This window comes from Panthera pardus, unplaced genomic scaffold (assembly GCF_024362965.1).
Source record: "Panthera pardus isolate Hobbes unplaced genomic scaffold, ASM2436296v1 HiC_scaffold_10, whole genome shotgun sequence".
Lineage (NCBI taxonomy): Eukaryota > Metazoa > Chordata > Mammalia > Carnivora > Felidae > Panthera > Panthera pardus.
Window position 1 is genome coordinate 76467379 of NW_026526655.1, and position 19735 is coordinate 76487113.

Sequence of the window (19735 nt, forward strand, 5' to 3'; positions counted from 1 at the left end):
CAGTGCAGAGCCCTATGTGGGGCTCGAACTCACGAACCATGAGATCACGACCTGAGGCAAAATCTAGATCCAGACGCTCAACTGACTGAGCCACTTAGGTGCCCCAGGGTCACTCACTTTTAAATAAACTACAAGAGAACCTACTAGAAAAAAATGTATTTTGTTTATTACACAAAGTTTGAGGTTCCTAAATCATTCCTCTACCAGGTAAGCACACGCCTTGCTTTTTAATCAAATCCCAACACTTCCCATTGGTACAATACAGTTGTTTGTAGGGCAGAGGTGGCCCCTCCACCTCTCTGACCTCTCACTCTACTCCCACACTGTTCACTCTGCTCCAACTACCTCTGCCTCCCTTTAGGAATAATTCAAGCTGATTCCCAACTTATGACCCTTTATTGTTATGCTGTTCCCCCAGACAGGCCTAGGAGGGCCTTCTTGACAGTCAGGCCTCTGTTTAAGTGTCACCTCAGAGAGAACTCTTCTGTCAACCTTCAGTGCCCTGAGATGCACCCTTTATCCCATCACCTGGTTTTGTATTCCATCACCTGTTTTATTCCTGACACATTTTACCTCATAACATCTTATTTTTCTTGTTTTGCCATCCACCTCCCCCATTTAATATGACCCCCGTGAGGAAAGGGATTCTGCCTGTCTTAGCCACCACCATATGACCAGCATTTCAAATACTAGCAAGCACACAATATACATTTAATTATTTGTTTGCTGAATGAATGAATGATAGGCACTTATATTTTAATGCTAAATATGATGGAAAGTAACACTGAGTATATGGTTTACTCATCAGACTGTGTACCAAAAAACATGAGAGATAAAAATTATATTGCTTCTCTCTCAAAACATCCCAAAATATCGTATCTATCTTATTCTAAGCAATAAAATATATGAGAAAGTAAGTTTGACCGTGAATGGAAGGACAAAGGAAGAAACACCCTTGAAGATGAATCTAAATACATCTCAGTGAAGATATAAATGATCAAAATGACACAAAAATGTTTATCTTATTTTTACTAACCTCAGGGAGGTCTGGAAATATAGGCAGATTTTACAGAATTTGAACAGTGTGGGATTTAATTAGTTAGGGCATATACATAAACAAAATGTCAGACAAATTTTCCACAAAATAACTCTACAAATTATGAGTAATGTTTTTACTGTTTGTCTTGCTATATAAGATCTAGAAACATACTTAATTAAGAGGCTAAGAGGAAGCAGATCTTAATCTCTTCTCCATAAAAGGCAATCTCAAAATAAGAAATTCAGTCTCTAGTCAAGTTTTCACACACTCTATGGAAAGTATTCTCTGCCAGTTCAGTGTTACCAAAAAAAAAAAAAAAAAAAAAAAAAGCAAAACAAAACAAATAAACAAACAAAAATCAGGGGAGGAAATGTTAAAATCTGAACTCTTAATGAATAATTTAATGTACAAAACTCCTAAAGACCTTATGTAGGGCATTATTTATTAACAAATTCTTCTGAAATCTGATGAAGAAAAATCAGTTAATACACAGGTATATATTCAAAACAGTATTTTCAAAACATGTTATTATTCTCTTAACATGCCCATGTAGAAGCCAAAACTGAAAAGATTAATGAACAAGGAAACCTCTAACGAACCCAAATGGAGAGATGTTCTACAGAATACCTGGACTATAGTCTTCCGGTACATCAAGGACAAGAACACAATAGTACGGTTGAAGAAGTATTCCATCTTGAGACTAAGAAGACAAGTAAACAAATGAAGGGCAAAATCCTTAAACTGATGTTGAAGGGAGGTGCCCAGATAGCTATGCAGGAAATTACTAGAACAGATGAAATTTGAACATAGACCCTGAGCTAAATGACAGCATTCTAACATTGTTAAATTTCCTATTTTTTTTAATTGTACCATGATTCTTTAGAAAAATTTTCTCATTCTTCAGGAACACAAACCAACTAGGGATAAACAGGAAAAAATGGATGGATGGATGGATCGATCCATCGATCAATCTATCAATTGACTGGCCTAATGAAAAATTTCAAAGACTGTCAAGCGAAACAGAAACTTCACTCATGTCAGTGATTAGAATAACAATAAGTAACTAGTAAACAGATGTGTCAAAGATAGAACCATATGCTATAAGACATAAATCAATAAAAATCACATCTGCTGTTTTAAGTTCTAACAATATATTATTTCAATAGATGAAACCTTATAAAAATTGAAATTGAAATATAAAGATTTATTGAAGTAAAAACTAAATATAAAGATTTATTCAATAAAATATACCACGACATCATTTCAATTATAAGTTAAAAACATAATTGGAGGATTTAAACCACAAAACAGTCCACAGACATCAAATTCCAGACATAGATTGATAAGTTAAATCTTTACTCACTGTCCTTAAAAATTTTAATTTTTAAACTGAAACACTAATAATAATAAAATAATAGTAATACAACATGCAGCTTTGGGATGGTTATTACATCATTCTTACTTTATAGAGAAAGAAAAGAAGCTTATAGAGATTAAGTATCTTGCCCAAAATTTAAACAGTAGTCTGTGACAAATGTTCAACGATTATAAGAGCCTGCCTTCCCTTGCTCCTTGGACAAAACTTTATGCCAGGATGGGAATTTTTTCTTTATGTAACACTTCCAATCTTAGTATAAAGCTTGAACATGTCTATATTACTGCCAATGTTACTTTCAAAATTCCTATAGTTTATATATAATAATTAGCACCTTAAGGTGGAGAATGACATTGGTAGAAAAAACTCAAAGCTAAAATATTTCTTGCTTTTTCATTACTTGTAGAAAGGGCAAAATTCAAGATACACACACATACATGTATACCTGCACTTATTACGTGTGTGAGTGTGAGTGTGTGTGTGTGTGTGTGTGTGTGCGTGCACATGCATGCGTGCTCATCTAGATATTATATTGGTTTCAGGCATGTAGTAGGATCCAAATCACTGGGCAATACTCAGACCCCAAATAATGCGCTCTGATTTCTTGTTTATTTCCTTTGCAACCTGTCTCTCCTCACAATGCAGCAAACTGTGACTATTTGGGACATACCAATATTAAAGTGCATCTTAAGGAATGACATACAGGACATAGCTATACCAAAGCAGAAAAAGAAGAAAAACCTCTTTTAAAAATTTTTTTGGTCAAGGTTCAGCTGAGGAAATCTACTGACCCACTTTGAAATTAAAATGCTGTTTTAGCACAGACACACACAGGGAATTTTCCACTGAGGTTGCACATAGTAGCATATCAAAGCTCTACCAATGACACCCGAATCACCATCCCCAAGGCAAGAATATGCATGCTGCATTTCGGCAGCTCACTAATTACCCCGAATTTATCTTAACCTTAAATCTTTAAAGAAAAATTATGATTATAGGAAATCCAAGTTTGCAATTAAACTAGAATATCATAATCATTTCTAGGAGTCATCTCAGTTTCTTTCTTTTTTTTTTTTTTTTGCAGTATTCCTGACTTATCATTACATATGCAATCATCATAACAGTAATCTTCACTTTCAAAGTGGTATCAACTTAATATTACGAAGACATAAGAGACAAGTCATTACTTTCATTATCATGAACTGAGACATTTCGACCAATTCATGACAGATATTGTGCATGTAATATAATGTTATTATGGAACAAAGAAATTTGATGACATATCCATGTTTTTACTCACCAGTTGTTTCCACAATGCCTTCTAGGATGACGACAATCTCGAACTGTTCACTTTGCATGCTTCGCTGGGATAGGTCATAAAAGGGGCTTTTGGCATCGATCACGTGGCAAATTGTGAGGGGGGAAACAAGAAAAAGTTGATCTGCCCCTGTACTAAAACCTACATCCAGTTCAAGTTGGTCAAGGGGAAGGAACTCACCCTCAGGTGTCTGCCGAGACTAGACAAGCACACAGAAAAAGAGAAGAAATCACCACTTGTACTGAAATTTTCAAGGCAGCCCAACAGTAATTTACATCATTGCCAACATTCTGCACTATCAATCATCTGCAACAAAATCCAAACAAATCATTATGCAGCTATGTTCTAGCAAATGGGCCGAAATCCCACATAGCTCATGGGGAACATACATGCATTATTTATAATATACGACTTACTATAATTACCATTCCCTAACTCATGAGCTTTGGAGAAATGCCTGGTCCAACAATGGCTGTTAGCACAAACTGTGGAACTGAGTGTACATGGCTACTGCCTGACATAAATCACTCCAGGATAACTCACTGCATGCCAGATTTGTTTTCCTCACAAAGCAAATAAGTAAGCAATTCTTTGGAAGTTTGTTGAAGCTGGAAAAGGTTGATCATAATTTAAGAAGAGATTTATTGCATCGTTACAAAGCAAAACAACAATTTTGTTTTTCTAGGACTTTTGTAAGGTAACAAATCGATATAAACTTTTATATTAAAGTGAAAATGTTATCATATTATGTATCCGACAGCTCACATAATATAAAGAAAAGGCACATGCTGTTAGCTGATGGCTTTCAAACTCCTAATAGTATACTGTATTAAAGTCTTTAGCTCTCTATTTTATGAATTTTAAAACACACTGTAAAAATTGTGCCAAATTGAAGTTTTTTAATCAAAATGCAATTAGAAATCTATACTGGGTAAACTTACAATTTACCAAAACTTTCATAAGTTGGTGGCATTCAGTATAAGTAGAAATCATCATAAAACTTAAATTGCTTACATGATAACAGTCTGAAAGATTAATTGAAACTGACTATTAACAATTAGCAAACCATGCAAGTAAACTTCTTTCTGTTCTATTCATTCTCACTTTATTTTCCATATCTGTTCCTTAGAAGGATCATGTATAATAAAACATTTGTTTAATTTAAATGATGATGCCAGTAAAAAGGGTTAAATAGTTGCATACAGAAAAATGTGAGGGAAATGGGGCTTGGAAGAATCCAATATATTTAACAGACTCTGCCAAACTAATTTAACAAACAAAACAATCTGTAACACTGGTCTGTCCAATGAAGTGGCAATTTAAAGACAAAATCCTTACTTTCAGGGTTCCAAGAAATACAATGGCTTTTTATGTGGAATAAATGAGTCTGAAAACACTGAGAAATATGGTTTAGTAAGATGTCCTCTGTGGCAAAATGGAACCAAGCGAGCGGTAGACTGTTAGGGCAGTGATTGCTGCCGAGTCTCGACGGCAAAATCAGTCAATTAGGCAGGCTACTTTGTATTTAGTGATACTCAGGAATTTTGTTTGTGTAGAAAAAATTCAATGAAATACTGAGCTATGACTTGTGAGCAGTTGAGGAGGAGAAGAAGAAGAGGAGGAGGAGGAGGAAGAGGAGTAAGGGGAGGAGGAGGAGGGAAGAAGGGGAAGGTATTGGGGAAGGAGGGGGAGGAGGAAGAAGAGAAGAAAAGGGAATGGGAGGAGGAGGAGAAATAATAATCATAATCATAATCACCACAATAATAATAATGATTCTGACAAGAAAAAAATCTAGGGAAAAACCGTATAGTCCAAAAATAAAAAGAGTAGTTCTAACAACCAATGTTGGAGAAAACGAGACATTTCTAAGCCAGTAGAGTTACCTATGCTTCTAAATTCATTCTCAAATTAGTAAAACATGAATGAGACTAGCACTGTTCCAACTATAGAAATGCATAACAAGTATTCATTAATATTACAAAATAAAAGCCAAAAACAAAACAAAAACGAATAAATACAAAAACCCTAAGTCATTGTTCTCTCACCTAGTAAGAAACAGGTGCTATATAAACACAAGGTGGTATTCTGGTGTTTATAATTAGTGAACAGAATTTAGGTCGTTTCACTAACTATTCTAAGCTCTGCTTTTTCTGTACTAAATGAAAACGTTCCCAAAAATACTTCGTTAAGAACTCAATTCTCCATTTATTTTAAAATAATTCTCCCCCAAAAGATGTTTTTTCTAATTTTTATGTATATGAATCAAAACTAAAATTAATATATTATATAAAATTAATCCCTTCCTTTTTATACCTGTGCCCCATTCTAAAAGGCTGTAATCTATTAACTTTTATATTCTCTGATCATTCAACAAACCATAAAGGGATGTGGCCTAAAAACAAGCTTTCAGGAGAATGCCAACCTAGAATAAGAAATATTCCATTTTTAGCAAATCAGTTAATTCACATAGAGGTAATTTAGAGTGAAATACGTAGGAGTCTGTTCCGTTCAGACTCCATACATGTTCTGATTTTAAAAATTTGTTCAAAATTATACCTATGTATAATTATACCTATGTTCCCCCTCCCCAAATGCTTTATATGCTATCCAAGTCATAGAAGAAACAAAGTTGACAACTGTACCTATTATGTGACACTATGTGGAAAGTAACACTTTCCTTACTTTGAAAGATGTTTTCCATGCTTACATATTTTTCAGATAAAATTCCCTGCATACTCATTGAAAATTATTTTCCAGTGAATGCCATATAATTTAACCTTTCTTTAAATTGCTCTGAGACACCATAGGTATCCACAATTTTATCCTTTGGGTCTTCTTCCTTCATGGTAGGCCAACAAATATTTCAACTATGAATATGCTCACCTCCCTGATTTTTGTTCACTTCTCTAACCCTGTGATAGACTGGGAAGCCTATCAATCACTGTGAAGTAAATAGAAAGATGTTCTATTTAGAGGAGTGAAGGGTGTGGTTTGAGTATGGCAGGTGCTTACAGTACTGCAATTGAAGTCTGAGCTCCTGGCTAGAGCAAGGTTATCTTATCAGTGCTCAGCCAAATACTTACAATGTTCCAGAAACCTACATACACTTACCAAATACATTTTCAGAAGCACACACATTTTACTATAGGCTTACAAGGAATTCTAATCTAGGCTTTTCTAATTCTGGTGCAATTCCAGAGATTTTTCTGGAACAAAGAGGGGAAAAACCCTATGTTAGTTCTAAGTCTCTCAACTTGTATAAGTGGAGTGAGAGAACTTTTGTTCAAGGAACTGTGATATACACATGTAAGTGAAAAAGGAAATACAGAAAAGAGTTAGGTATGTGCCTTCATAAAATTAAAATGTGCTCTCTCTCTTGAGTATATGATAAATCAGTAGCATTGATATTCCATCAGTTTCAAGTTTTCTTATTTAGCTATCAATTACCATATTTCACCCAGGAATTTTTGTAACAGGCAAAAAAAATGTAGATAAAAATCAAGCTAACCTTTCTTTACTATGTCACCTTAAGAATTTTGAGAAGAAATCCTTCATTAATAGAGCAGTTTGCTTATGGTCCACATTATTTCCTTTAGCTCTACAAACCTCCTAATCCTACAGGGAATGCAGAACCATGATCATTTCCTAGATAAAAATGTATAAATAAATACAGTCAGGATCAATAATAATTAAAAATAATTGCTAGAGACTAAGATTGATATTAGTAAATTGTTAAAATTTCTAAAAATCTGATAACTACGGTTAACTTTTTCTGATGAAATAATCATTTAGAATCATAAAATGATTCAATAAGAAAGTGAGAAAGAGGTCCAAAAAAAAAAAAAAAAAAAACAGTTCATGGAAAATTTGAAATTCTCAAAAATTTAGAACTCAGTTTAAAAACACAAGGACCTGAGAATGACTTCCATAAAACTTTTATTCTCATTTGCATGGAATTTTGGGAAGAAAATAGGCACCTTTCTGCCATTTTAAAGCCTTTCTGGTTGACTGCATTATAACAAATTCTGAGTTAAGAAAAAAATTAAAGAAATCTAAGGCTTAAAGTTTAAGTTTACTGTACAAAAATTATAAGTAGAACATGTAGCAATAATTTCTAAGTTATCCTTCAGTATAAAAATTTTGCTATTTAAAAGTAGTATTTTTATGATATACATTTTAATTATATATAAAATGACTCTGAACTCCCATAAAGTCTAAAAGAGACCTACAAGATAATCAATTACAAATTCTGACTAAAAGTGGAAGAGATTCAAAAGTCACAGATGCCTGAAAGGGACTATCAATGTCATGGACTTTATAGACAAATAGTTTTCATATTACAGATGAAGACTGTTGAGTACATGTCCAAAGACACACTGCATGCACACGTGCACACACACACACACACACACACATACACAGAGCTCTGAGATGCACATTTAGAACTGCCCTGGCAGACCTACATTTGGCCATCCTCCTCTGAGAGATTTGCGACCAGTTGTCCACATTCATTCAACAGGAACACACTGCACCAATACAATCAATCTCTTTGCAGCCTTTCTCCCATCTCTCCAACCCATAACAGTGTTCTAATTATAACCACTGTACTCTTTCCTAGCTCGGAGGGAGGCTAGGGGAATTTTGAAAAGAACATTTAATCACTACCATCTGATTCATGAGATGTTCCTCTATCATATTCCAAGGCTTGTCCAGTGCCCGACTACCTTCGACAAGTCCCCACTGGAAAAGGCCAGTGGTTAGGAAAGGAAAAGAGACAAAAAGAGGCTAAGACGGAGAGAGCAAGCCCTTCTGGCCTCCAGCCTCCTGCCATTTTATCTGTAATTTCATTTCTCCTCTTTAAAACATGCAGTGTGTGTGTGTGTGTGTGTGTGTGTGTTGTGTGTGTGTGTTGTGTGTGTGTGTAGAATATATGCTGAAGACACAAAGAACGTAAAATGAGGTCGGAGTGCTATCTGCAAGCTAAAATTAGGAAATAAGCCAAAAGCAGGTACAAGAATAAGCAACAAAAATGTCCTGTGACTCGAAGCAGTTCTGGCAATGGTTTTGGGACTCAGATCAAAATTCAAGTCCGGTACAGGAGAGTGTGGACCTGACCTAGAATTTTTTCTGGACTGTCTATAACTACATTGCACATTTCTTCTGGCTCCATAAGCTTGAACTCCTATCAATACTCGGGTAGAAAAAATATGACCAACATCAAGCCTTAAATAAAAATTTTTAATGCTGAGATAATCATCCATAAATATGTTTATTTTTATGACAGAAAGTACCTGATAGAATGGAATGGAATTTGTCTTGTAATAAATTGTGTGAGGTTTTTATACCATTCAAATGGAAGGAACAGGTTTATAAGTCCTTGAGGGCCTTTTATGGAATTTATAACTGTGGACAGAATTTGTAACCCTACATGCACATTTCCCCTCCTACTCACCAAACACCCTCAAATCCACCAAATGCTTTTTCCTACTTCTCTTTATCATTTGTTCTTACCTACTGCTGTTTATTTGTGGGTCTTTATGTCCCTTATTTCTGTTCACACTGTTCCCCTGAGTACAAGCCACTCTGTACTTTTCAGGAACCATATTAAAAATAAAACAAAACAAAGCAAACAAAACAACATATCACTACTACTTTTTAAAAGAATGAGAATTCTGCTTAAAAAAAAAACAAAAAAAAACAAAACAAGTCCTGTACCTATTGGAGAATTATTGTACTTGTGTTGAAGAAAGCAAAGCTAGGCCAAGTAGGAACTGTGCTTTCTTTTTAAAGACATAATGAATCCACCTAAAAAAAAAAAAAAAAAAAAAATCAACGATTATAGGATCTAGCCCCTAGAATTCTGGGGAACTCAGTCTTAGGCTTTTTGAATATTTTTACTGATAGTTTGTATAATATTCAGAAGAACAGTGTTTATTAGATATTCATTTGTGGATTTAATTTTTTAAAAGGAGGTGACTAATTATCTCAAGATCAAAACAAAATTGGCCAAGTCCAATTGGTGGAAAAAGTCAGTCATACAAAATAAAGTCACATAGAGGCAAACACATAACTGCATTTCAGTGCAAGGTATGAAATGAAGACAAATAATAATAAATATATGAAAAAAAATCAGCAATCATGTGGTCCAGAAATCATTGTGGTTAAAAGATTAACAAAAGGTTAGGACATGTGAAGAGGATGAAGAACTTATTGGTTTAAAAACAACAATTTTGTTTTTATTGCATCTGAACTTGCTCACGTTCATATGGGGAAACTAGACAGCATCCAAACTGAGTATCCATAGAAAGAAAATTTTATTTATAAAGGTAATACAAAAAGAATATATATGATACATCAGAAGGTGATTGCACACCAGTACCTTTCAATTAGTGAAAGTTAAGGGTTGCATAGCTGCTCTCCTAGGAAAGAGAGATAATTATAGGGGCGCCTGGGTGGCTCAGTTGGTTAAGTGTCTGACTTCGGCTCAGGTCATGATCTCGCGGTCTGTGAGTTTGAGCCCAGCATCAGGCTCTGGGCTGACAGCTCAGAGCCTAGAGCCTGATTCAGATTCTGTATCTCCCTCTCTCTCTGCTTCCCCCCCCCCCCCCCACTCACACTCTGTCTCTCTCTGTCTCTCAAAGATAAATAAATGTTAAAAAATTAAAAAAAGAAAGATAACTATATGCAATGAATAACAATATGAAGAAATAAAATTACCCTTCTGTGAGAAAAATGTATTCTTATTTCTACATTTCAAAATATGTATCCAATAATAATTGCTTTTTAATTTACTTTATGTAAATATAGTTTGACTGGGTGCCTATAATAAACACATGATGGCTTCTGAATAATAAGTTAGTGAATTATTGAATAATGTATCAAGAAATATTATTTAAATCTTCCCTAACAAGGTGTACGTCAAGGGCAGTCAACTATTACTGTTAGATTTATAGAAAAGAGTGAGATTTCTGTATCCTTTAAATCCAACACTAAATTACAGGGTCCAGAGTTAGAGCCATCAGCCTCAAGTTTAGGAATTTTTATTAAAACTTTCAACTGGAAGATACATTAATTTAACATGAGCAGGCTATGTATTAGTTCCTATAGTGTAGTTTTCTTTTTTTTAAAGAAAGGTACCTAAAATAAATTGAAAATTCAAAAAAAAAAAGAAAATTCAAATAAAACATTAATATGGAGAGAAGAGGAAAAGAGAAAATATCCATTTTAAAAGAACTTTCTGTAGCTACATTTATTAAAAAAATTATACATTTTAAAGAATAACTTTCAATTATATCCTTTAATTTTTATTTAATATGTCCTTTTTTTTTTCTGAGAAAAAAACCAACCACTGCAGGCATGAAGTTGGAAGATGCATATTTGAATACCGAAATAAACTGCAGTATTTGCAAGGTGGAAAGACAGGAACAGAGTTGAAATAAAATTTTGCTTTCCCATAGCGGTGTGTGGTTGGCTCAATAGATAGAGCATGTGACTCTTGATCTGAGGGTCCTGACCTCAAGCCCCATGTTGGGGTTAGAGATTACTTAAAAAAAATTTGCTTTAATATAAGACAGAGAAGTTTTATAAAAAAAAAAAAGAACTTTAATCAAAACTTAGAAAATTAAAAAGTATGCATGTAAAATTCATAGTAGCAAGGATAAGAAAGACATATCCATGTTCTTACTGTCTTCCCAAAAACAGAAATTACTTTACAGTCATTAAATAATACTAATACTGAAAAATAAGTTTTTATTCAAAAATAAGGAAACAATAGAAAAATATAAATTAAATTAGATAATAGAAAGAACACAGACTAGAATTATCATTGATGATTATGTTTTTTGTTGCCTTAAGATTCCAAATTTCTCTGTATCAAAAAAATACATCTTATATTTAAAATGTCACACAGGGGTTAAAAGAGGAAGCTAAATATGTGTAATAATATTTAACAAGAAGACTGCATAAGACTGATATCAAAGCATTTTAGTTATTACTTGAAGATTATGGTACAGCTCCTCTTTCAAAATATAGTTGGCTGTCTTAGGTCACTTCATCTCAGTCCCTAAGAGAAAATGAGAGTAACTTATTAAGGGCAAATCTCCCCTCTAATTTTGTTGAATGTTATTAGTTCCCTAATAAAACAGGACTCCTTTTTAATGAAGTCTAAGGAACTGACAAGAAATATGAGAATTCATTTTAATTACCATGGCTACAGGAAAAATCAACTCAAACAAACTACACTAATTGGCTGGCTAAAGAGCTGACCAACCCACATCACAGAAAGCAGGACATTTCACCAAAATTTTGTTGAAGTATAAACTGACACCACATGTCAATTATTTTTGAAAAAATAATTTTTTTTTAAAATAATTTTAAAAAAAATATTTTTACTTTACTTTATTTAACACTGATCTCTTCTAGCAAATCATAAGAATTTTATAAGAATATTAGGTATATTAATTTAAACAGATGTTGTTTTATCACCTTGTGTTAATATAGCACCCTGATCCAAATTTGCCAATGCCATACATTTTTTATTATTATTATTTTTAATCAGGACACTCCTTAAGGTATATGTGGTACATGACCTTTGCGTAAAAATTACCAGTGTCCTGAACCACTATTAGACTGGATACTTCAGATTCATTGTACCTTTGTAAAAACAAAACAAAACAAAACACACACACACACACAAACAACAACAAAAAACTGATACGTAGATTAATTCTAATTATTCTCGCTTTGTTAAAATTTCATAAAGCCTAGAAACATCTAAAATATGTTGCCTCCAAAGACACTTGTTTTAATAAATGATTTTATATATTTGAAAAACTAGAGAACAGCAATAAGTGACCTTTAAAGCCTAATTTTATATTTCTAATATCCAATCAACATGGCAAACTATTCTTCAGTAAGACTCTCAAAGTGTCACCTAAACATGAATTCCTTGACAGAGAAGTTTGCACTATATGAACGAGGTTTTCCTGTCTTCCAGATAGCTTACCTAAAGAGAGAGATTATACATCTTGATCTATTCATACAAACAGGCACATGCAAATAACATCACTGCAATAAACACGTCTGCAACACAACTGCTGAGCCTAATCCACACAACTCACTTTAATACAACATGCTAAGTTATACAAAAGTATGCAGTTCACTGGAGCTAATGCAAAGAACATGATTTCAAATGATTGATTCAGTTATCTTAATGAATAGACACATCAAAACAAAGTTGAAAGTTTGCCACTAATCTGTGCAGAAGTTAGTATTTGTTACTGTCCATGGCATAGTAAATACATGTAATGATGTGGACTGACTGGACAACTGAGCTAAGTTAACTCTAACACTTTACTGAGCAACATGATGAAAAGTAATTAGGGTTAAGATCTTATAAATAAATAATGAAAATGACACAAGAGCCAAACTTTTTAAAAGCACTTTTAACTACAATGTAAGTTGAGGCTGTTTAAAACAATACACTTGCAGGGTGGAATTGAAATTTCAAAGGCAAAATTTCAACTTAAAGATTTACCAGATTTCATTTTATTAATGCTAAGTTCTGAATCTGGCTATGGTTCTCTATGCAATCTTAGACAACTTTTTAAAGATTTTATTTGAAGTCATCTTTTTCAATTTATGAACATTTGAAAACTACCTAAGGCAAATACCTCAAAAAGTTGAATTGGAAAAAAAAAATTGTTGAATTAAATGACACATGGAGAGAGAACTGAGCTTTTTATTCCTCATTCCCAGGCTCTAACTGGGTGAGTGATTAGGGTGGGCTTCTCGTTTGTACTGGTGCCCTCTAAGGACTAGATGGACTTTGCTTTAATAAACACTCCATGTGCAATCTGTTCTAGCATTTACACTACTGATGGTAAGAAGCAATCTTCTTTAATGGATGCTGAAAAGCTTCAAGTGAAATCTGTAATTGACAAAGGTTTCACAGAAACGGGCAATTAAGAATAAAATTAAGGAGACGCTCTACAGGAAAAGCACTCAAGTTTTCACAGAATACTACTACTCCAGGAAAATATTTAGTAAAAATAAAAATATAAAAGGACCAAGTGTTGTTTCTTCCACATTATTAACTACTTCTGAGGTCACTGCACTTGTTAAAAAGATGACCACAGAGTTAATGTTAGCCTAAAGAAATAATCCACCTGCTAATACTCTTAGGAGGAAAAAGAAGAAAAAGTAAAGAAAAGCCTTAAGTGAAAGTTAAGGCAAGTTCAAAACCGATTTCTTCAAAATAAAAGCTGCTCGGTTTTAGTACCTCAAGATTGGTGGAGTAGTGTATTGACAACAAATCAAAAACTCTTTAAAGAGCGCAGCGGTAAGGGTAGGGAGAACAAGGCACTCTAGCTCAAGGCTCCAGGAGCCAACACCACTGCGTAAGTGCTACTAATCCAGAAAGTGATAAAGACACATCCGAATTATTAATATAAGTAAGAGCACGAGAGTGAATGGCAAAGGAACAGAAGTCAGCTGTGCTCTCATTGCCCAACCCTCCACCTCTTGCCTTTCCCCCACCCCGCGCCCTCTAGGAGGTTTACCTGTGTGATAGGTTAGACTAAAAGTCTGGGCATAGTTCTCAGGTGAGCCAATCTCCGCCTTTGAGGGTTGGCGGGAGCCTGGTGAGAAGGGGCGGATAACACTTACTTTGAGCAGCTTACAGCGGATCTGCGCGGAGACCATGTGGCTGTTGCGCAGGTTGCCCACCCGGAACATGAGCGTGAGTTTTCCGTCCCTCATGGAGATCACCGCGTGCTCGCTAAACATCAGGGTCTCCGCGCGCTTCTTGGGCTGGGACATCTTGATGAACATGCAGCCGATGAGGAAGGCGTCCACGATGGAGCCCAGAATGGACTGGAAGAGGAAGAGGATGATGCCCTCGGGGCACTTGTCGGTGATGTAGCGGTAGCCATAGCCGATGGTAGCCTCGGTCTCGATGAAGAAGAGGAAGGCGGAGGGGAAGTTGTAGACATTGGCCACGCAGGGCGTGTAGTTGCCGACGTGGGCTTTGTTCAGGTCGCCCCGAGTGTAGGCGATCACCCACCACATGGACGCCATGAAGAGCCAGGCCACGGTGTAGGTGAGGATGAAGATGAAGAGGTTCCAGCGCCACTTGAGGTCCACCAGGGTGGTGAAGAGGTCCGAGAGGTAGCGGCTCGTCTCGCTGCCCAGGTTGCCGTGCTGCACATTGCACCGGCCGTTCTTGTCCACGAACCGCTGCCGCTTCTTCTTGGGCACAAGCTGCTGCTGCGGGCCCTGGCCCGGCCCCTGGGGCTGCAAGCCCGACCCGCTGGACGAGGTGGTCACTACCTGGTAATCGTCCCCAAATTTCCTTCGGAGTGCAGACATAATACGGAGGGGCGAGCCAGATTCAAACGCGAAGCGAAGGCGCAGGGGCCGAGCGCTGCAAACCAGCACCAATGAGGAGGTGGGGGCGGGGGAGAATGGGGGGACAAAAGCGAGCGCGCCAGGGGTGGGGGGCGCACCCGGCCGGGAGCTGCGCTCTCTGCCCCCTGCGGACTCCTCTCCTCCCCTGGGACAGAGGCTTTCTCTCCAAGCTGAGTCTTAAAACAAAAAAAGTGTTCTCGCGCACTCAAGGCAGGAGGGATGCAGGGACCAGGAACCCAAGCGCAATTTTGCCTCCAAGGTTTTCGAGGCTTCTCTTTTTTTCCCCCACCATCGGCATCCCGGGCCACCTCTTGCCTTGCCACAGCCCTCCTCTGCGGCAGCACTCCCAAACTGACTTTTAAAATTAATGAGTTGACCGGCGAGTCCCACCCCACCTGCCAACTCGCCAGGCTGCCGAAACTGCGCTACCTGCTCGGACCAGACCCTCCCCCCCTCCCCGCCGCTACCCGATCGCCCGCCCCCCGGAACAGCTCCCGGCTCCCCCCCGCCCGGCACTCCCGCCTCCTATCTTTTGGCCAAAATCCCGCCCAGAGGCATGTCTGCCGGGCACTGGTGCAACACCCCCCACCCACGCCCTCCGGGCTCTGAGTCCCCCGCTCCGGACTCCAGAGACTCTCCCGCCTGGCGTCCGCGGGCCGCAGAGTTTCCGCGGGCGCCCCCAGGGCCCTCCGACGGACTCTCAAAGGCCCCCAGGCCGCCCCCGCGCACAGCCGAGACGCGGCGGTGCGCGAAACCCGAGCACTCACCCACCGGGAGGGGGCAGGAGGCGGCGCAGCGGGCGGCAGCGGCAGCCTGGCCTCGCGCTCGGCGCTCACGGCTGTTTTCCTCGCCCCCACTTTTCCTGGTGTACCACGGTGGGCACCGATGCAGGTCCCCCAAGCTCCGCACCTCCCTGAGGGCACCACGCTGCCCCCACCAGCAGGATCCTGGAGCGCCCGCACGGACTGACTTGGGCGCGGGACTTGAGGGTTCCTTGGCGCTGTGCTCTCTTAGCAGGCGACGGCGGTGCTGCCGTAAGGGGTTCGAGCCTCGAGCTGCTGGTCAGACTTTCAGGTTAAATACGAGCGCCGCTTCGGCTTTTCTTCTGCTTCACGGTGCCTTCCTTTGCCTCTCCCCTCCTCGGTCCCCCTCTCCCTGTCCGCGCCTCGGTGGCTCCGGGTGGAAAATGCAAGGCGCGAGCAGGGGCGGCGGGAGAGCGGTGTATGCGCCGGTGCGTGTGATCAGCTGCAGAGCCGCGCTAGCCCCGCCTGTCCCTGCCTTCCCCCGCTGTTCCACCAGCCTGAATTGCACCTCCGCGCCTCAGTTGAGCCCGCAGTGTCTGACAGCTCAGGAAAAAGCGAACCCCTCCAATGAGGAGCAACCAAATCCGCTCCCAAACGCCAGCCAACTCTCCTTCCTCGCCCCCACCCCCACCCCGCATCAAGTCCAAAAGCCCCCAGCCAGCGGCAAATGCTGCACTCTCGAAGAAGTAACAATAGTCGCTGTAACTAGGACGCTCATTTAAACCGATGCGTGGATTTGGAGACGCACCATGAACAGAGAACCCAACTGGCTTCACGACAAGCATGTTCAGAACTCAGAGTTGCAAGTAGCAGAGGGGGCCTTAGGACGGGAACAGAAAGGTAGGGAGACACTAGTAGGACGACTCACAGTCCTCCCTGAAAATGGCTCTATTAGAAATGCTTGCTTAGTATGTCTACAGTTAACGTGTGGCTGTAATGGAGGGAAGAAAGCCGGATTGTAAAGCGCCAGGCCTGGCAGTTAACTTAACGGAGAGGCAAAGTGAGGAAATAGTTAATATAGAGCCCATGTTATTCACCACATTTCATGTTTGTTTTAAAATGTCATTACATCTTATGACATATTCTATTCAGCCCAGATACATAAAATTGATTTTGTTGGAAAATCATCAAATCATGGTTTATAAAAGCAAAGGGATGCTGTAAGACTCCCATGCAAATGAAAATTAGTACATAACCATTCGACCAGTTCTCTGCCAATAGGTATTCCCTTCTACCTCTAGCCCTAAACCCTAGTGCTGGTAAGCCTTGCACCTCGTCAGCCATAAGTAGAGGACTCTCATTGTCCTTTGGTCTTTCACTGTCATTTGTCATCTATCCCGAGTTACAGAGTGTTCTCCTGCAGGCTCCCTGATAAGAGGTCAGTAACTCTGTTATTCTTTAGGATTACATAAGAAGGGACAGTGACACTGTGGGACGTGGAAACTGCTGTGGGTCTGCAATCATAAGACCTGATTTGAATCCTGGCCTTGCCATTTACAAACTGTGTGACCTTGAGCAAGTAGCTAAACATCACTGAGACTCAATCTTCTGCTCTGGAAAAACTGGGGGTGTTAACATTTTCCCAATGTTGGTATGAAAAAAAAATAAACTATGCTTGCTGTGAAGGATCTTAGATACTGGGTTATAAAGTTGCAACAAGGCCAAGAGTTTAGGAATGAGTTTTGGGGGTTGGCCCCATGCTGTTACTAACACATATATTCTTTTCTCACTTCTGACTACTCTCTCCCTAAGACTCTATGCCCTTGCCAGGCTGACACCTTCAACTCCTGAAACCCACAAGGGTACAATCCCCATGCTTGCACCTTTGCCCTGTCTGTTCCCTCCTCCTGGAGTGTTCTTGCCCTGCTGTTCCATGTTGCTGGATCCTTCAGTCATTCAGCTTTCAGCCTGAATGTATCCTCCTCAGGGAGATCTTGGCTACCTCTCAGGTACCCCCATCACACCAGCTTGGTTCATCTTCATTTTACTTGTTTGTATTCTCCCAGCCACTGTCTTCTTCGGTTGTCTGTTTCTCTCCCTGCTCCATCGCGGTCCTGGCATGTAAACTCTATAGGAGCAAGAATTCTGTCTGTCTTGTTCATTGCTATGTCCCCGACACCCAGGACACCACCGGTCGCATACTACGACCACCAAAATATTTGTTGGATCAACAACATGTACCAATCTGCATCACTACAAACTCCACATACATTGAAACTCTGAGTAATACAGAACTAAAAGTCATCGCTAAATCAATTATATGACTTAATTAAAAGAATGTGTCCATTTTTAAAAAGTAATAGGTTCTGTGCTTGTTAGCTTTGGAACTGATATTCAATGAGCTGCCAAATCCCTTTGATTTTACTGCTGCAATAACTCTCATGATCTCCCCTCTCTTTACGAAACACTACTTTCTTCAAATCCCCATTTCATTTTAAGCCCCAAATCAAATGATTTTCTTGCCTTCAGTCTTTTACTCCTTCAAACTGTCCTAGAGAGTGTTACCAGATCTATGTCCTTAGAACCATAAGCGTAGCAGTGGAATGGAAACCAAAGAGTTCTCTGACTATTTCATTTCCAAACTTTTATGCATTCTCACTTTTCAAAAAACACTTCTCTATGAAAAACCTTTGCCATTTTCCAACAACCAAATTTATAAACAAATAACTTTATACTTCAAGAGACATGGTCTAGTCTAATCCTCTCCTTTAACAAAGAAGCAAATTGAAGCTATAAAGAGAAAATAAGTTGCTCAATGTCACAGAGTTCATGAGTGGAATCCTTGATTCCACTCCAGAATCTGGGTACTTTGCTGTCCCCTACCAGATGCCTAGAAAGGAGTGTAGGATTCCTGCTTCACAGCCAGGGTCTTCTTCCACTATGTCATGCTTCTCCTATAGATTGAGATCAAAGGTCCTCCAAAATATGGCCTACTCTGTCTTTTCAAAATTATCTCCTACCTTCCCTTTGGTGTGGGCTCTGCTCCAGCCAACCTCGACTCTTAGCAGTTCCCCAAACATACTCTATGTTAACTTCATTTGCTCAACTATATTCTTGTCACATAAGTATCCATTTTTCTATCCCTGTAGAGTCCAAATCAGCATCACTAGTGTGTAGGGAATGGATGGATTTCTTCAGCTTTTACTTCAAGTGCCACTTCCTCCATGAAGCTGTATTTTATTCTGCCAGTAACAGTAATCTATCTCGTCTCAAATTTGGAATTTGAGTTCCAAATTCACCAAAATTTCCTCTATAAAATGGCAAGAACAGAGTGTCCACCTCTTAATATTTTGATACACCCAGTACTCCAGGTCTCCAGTTTTTCCTTGCTCATGGTAAATAATTAATAAAATTTTAGAGAGAACTAAAATTTGCTTAGCCCACTTTAATGTGTCAGTCAATGTGCTTGGAACTTCATAGTTTGTATTTATGTAGCTAGAACGACGGTAGAGTAGGGATTCCAAAACGTGCCCATTTCTGCCATTTTCAAGGTCCTTACTCTCTTAGAGAAACAGTAAGTACTGCCTGATAAGTTACATATTTTTCAGGAGCCCATCATGTCACACTTTAAATGTGACTGAGCCTTTAACCTGTTTGTGACATTGAGGCCAACTCTTTGAAAATGTTTAAAGATGAACCAAACTCTTCTTCCCCTGTCAGGACAGCTGCTTCCATGATGACGTTCTGGAGGGCAGCCAGCCCCACTGTGCTGAGGCCAGGCGGGATGTGTGGGGAATAGATGACAGAAGGCCACCTAATCAGGTGCTGTCTGATGAACTGAAGTAGAAATGCTG

General features: G+C 38.7%; 1 protein-coding gene across 3 annotated transcripts in view; it reads right to left on the reverse strand.

Annotated features, from left to right (window-relative positions):
* KCNJ3 (potassium inwardly rectifying channel subfamily J member 3) overlaps nucleotides 1–15582 on the reverse strand; it is a 153560-nt gene extending 137978 nt beyond the window's left edge. For 2 of the 3 annotated variants that reach the window (XR_002081947.2, XM_019456677.2), the window contains exons 1-2: nucleotides 14398–15582; nucleotides 3715–3931 (exon numbers count right to left, since the gene is read on the reverse strand). Coding sequence is in view for 2 of the 3 variants with exons in the window: in XM_019456677.2 (XP_019312222.1) it covers nucleotides 3715–3931; nucleotides 14398–15099 (919 nt within the window). In the remaining variant the exon portion in view is untranslated. The remainder of the gene's footprint in view (nucleotides 1–3714; nucleotides 3932–14397) is intronic. The other variant, XM_019456685.2, reaches the window with a different exon arrangement.
* Nucleotides 15583–19735: the final 4153 nt, after the last annotated feature.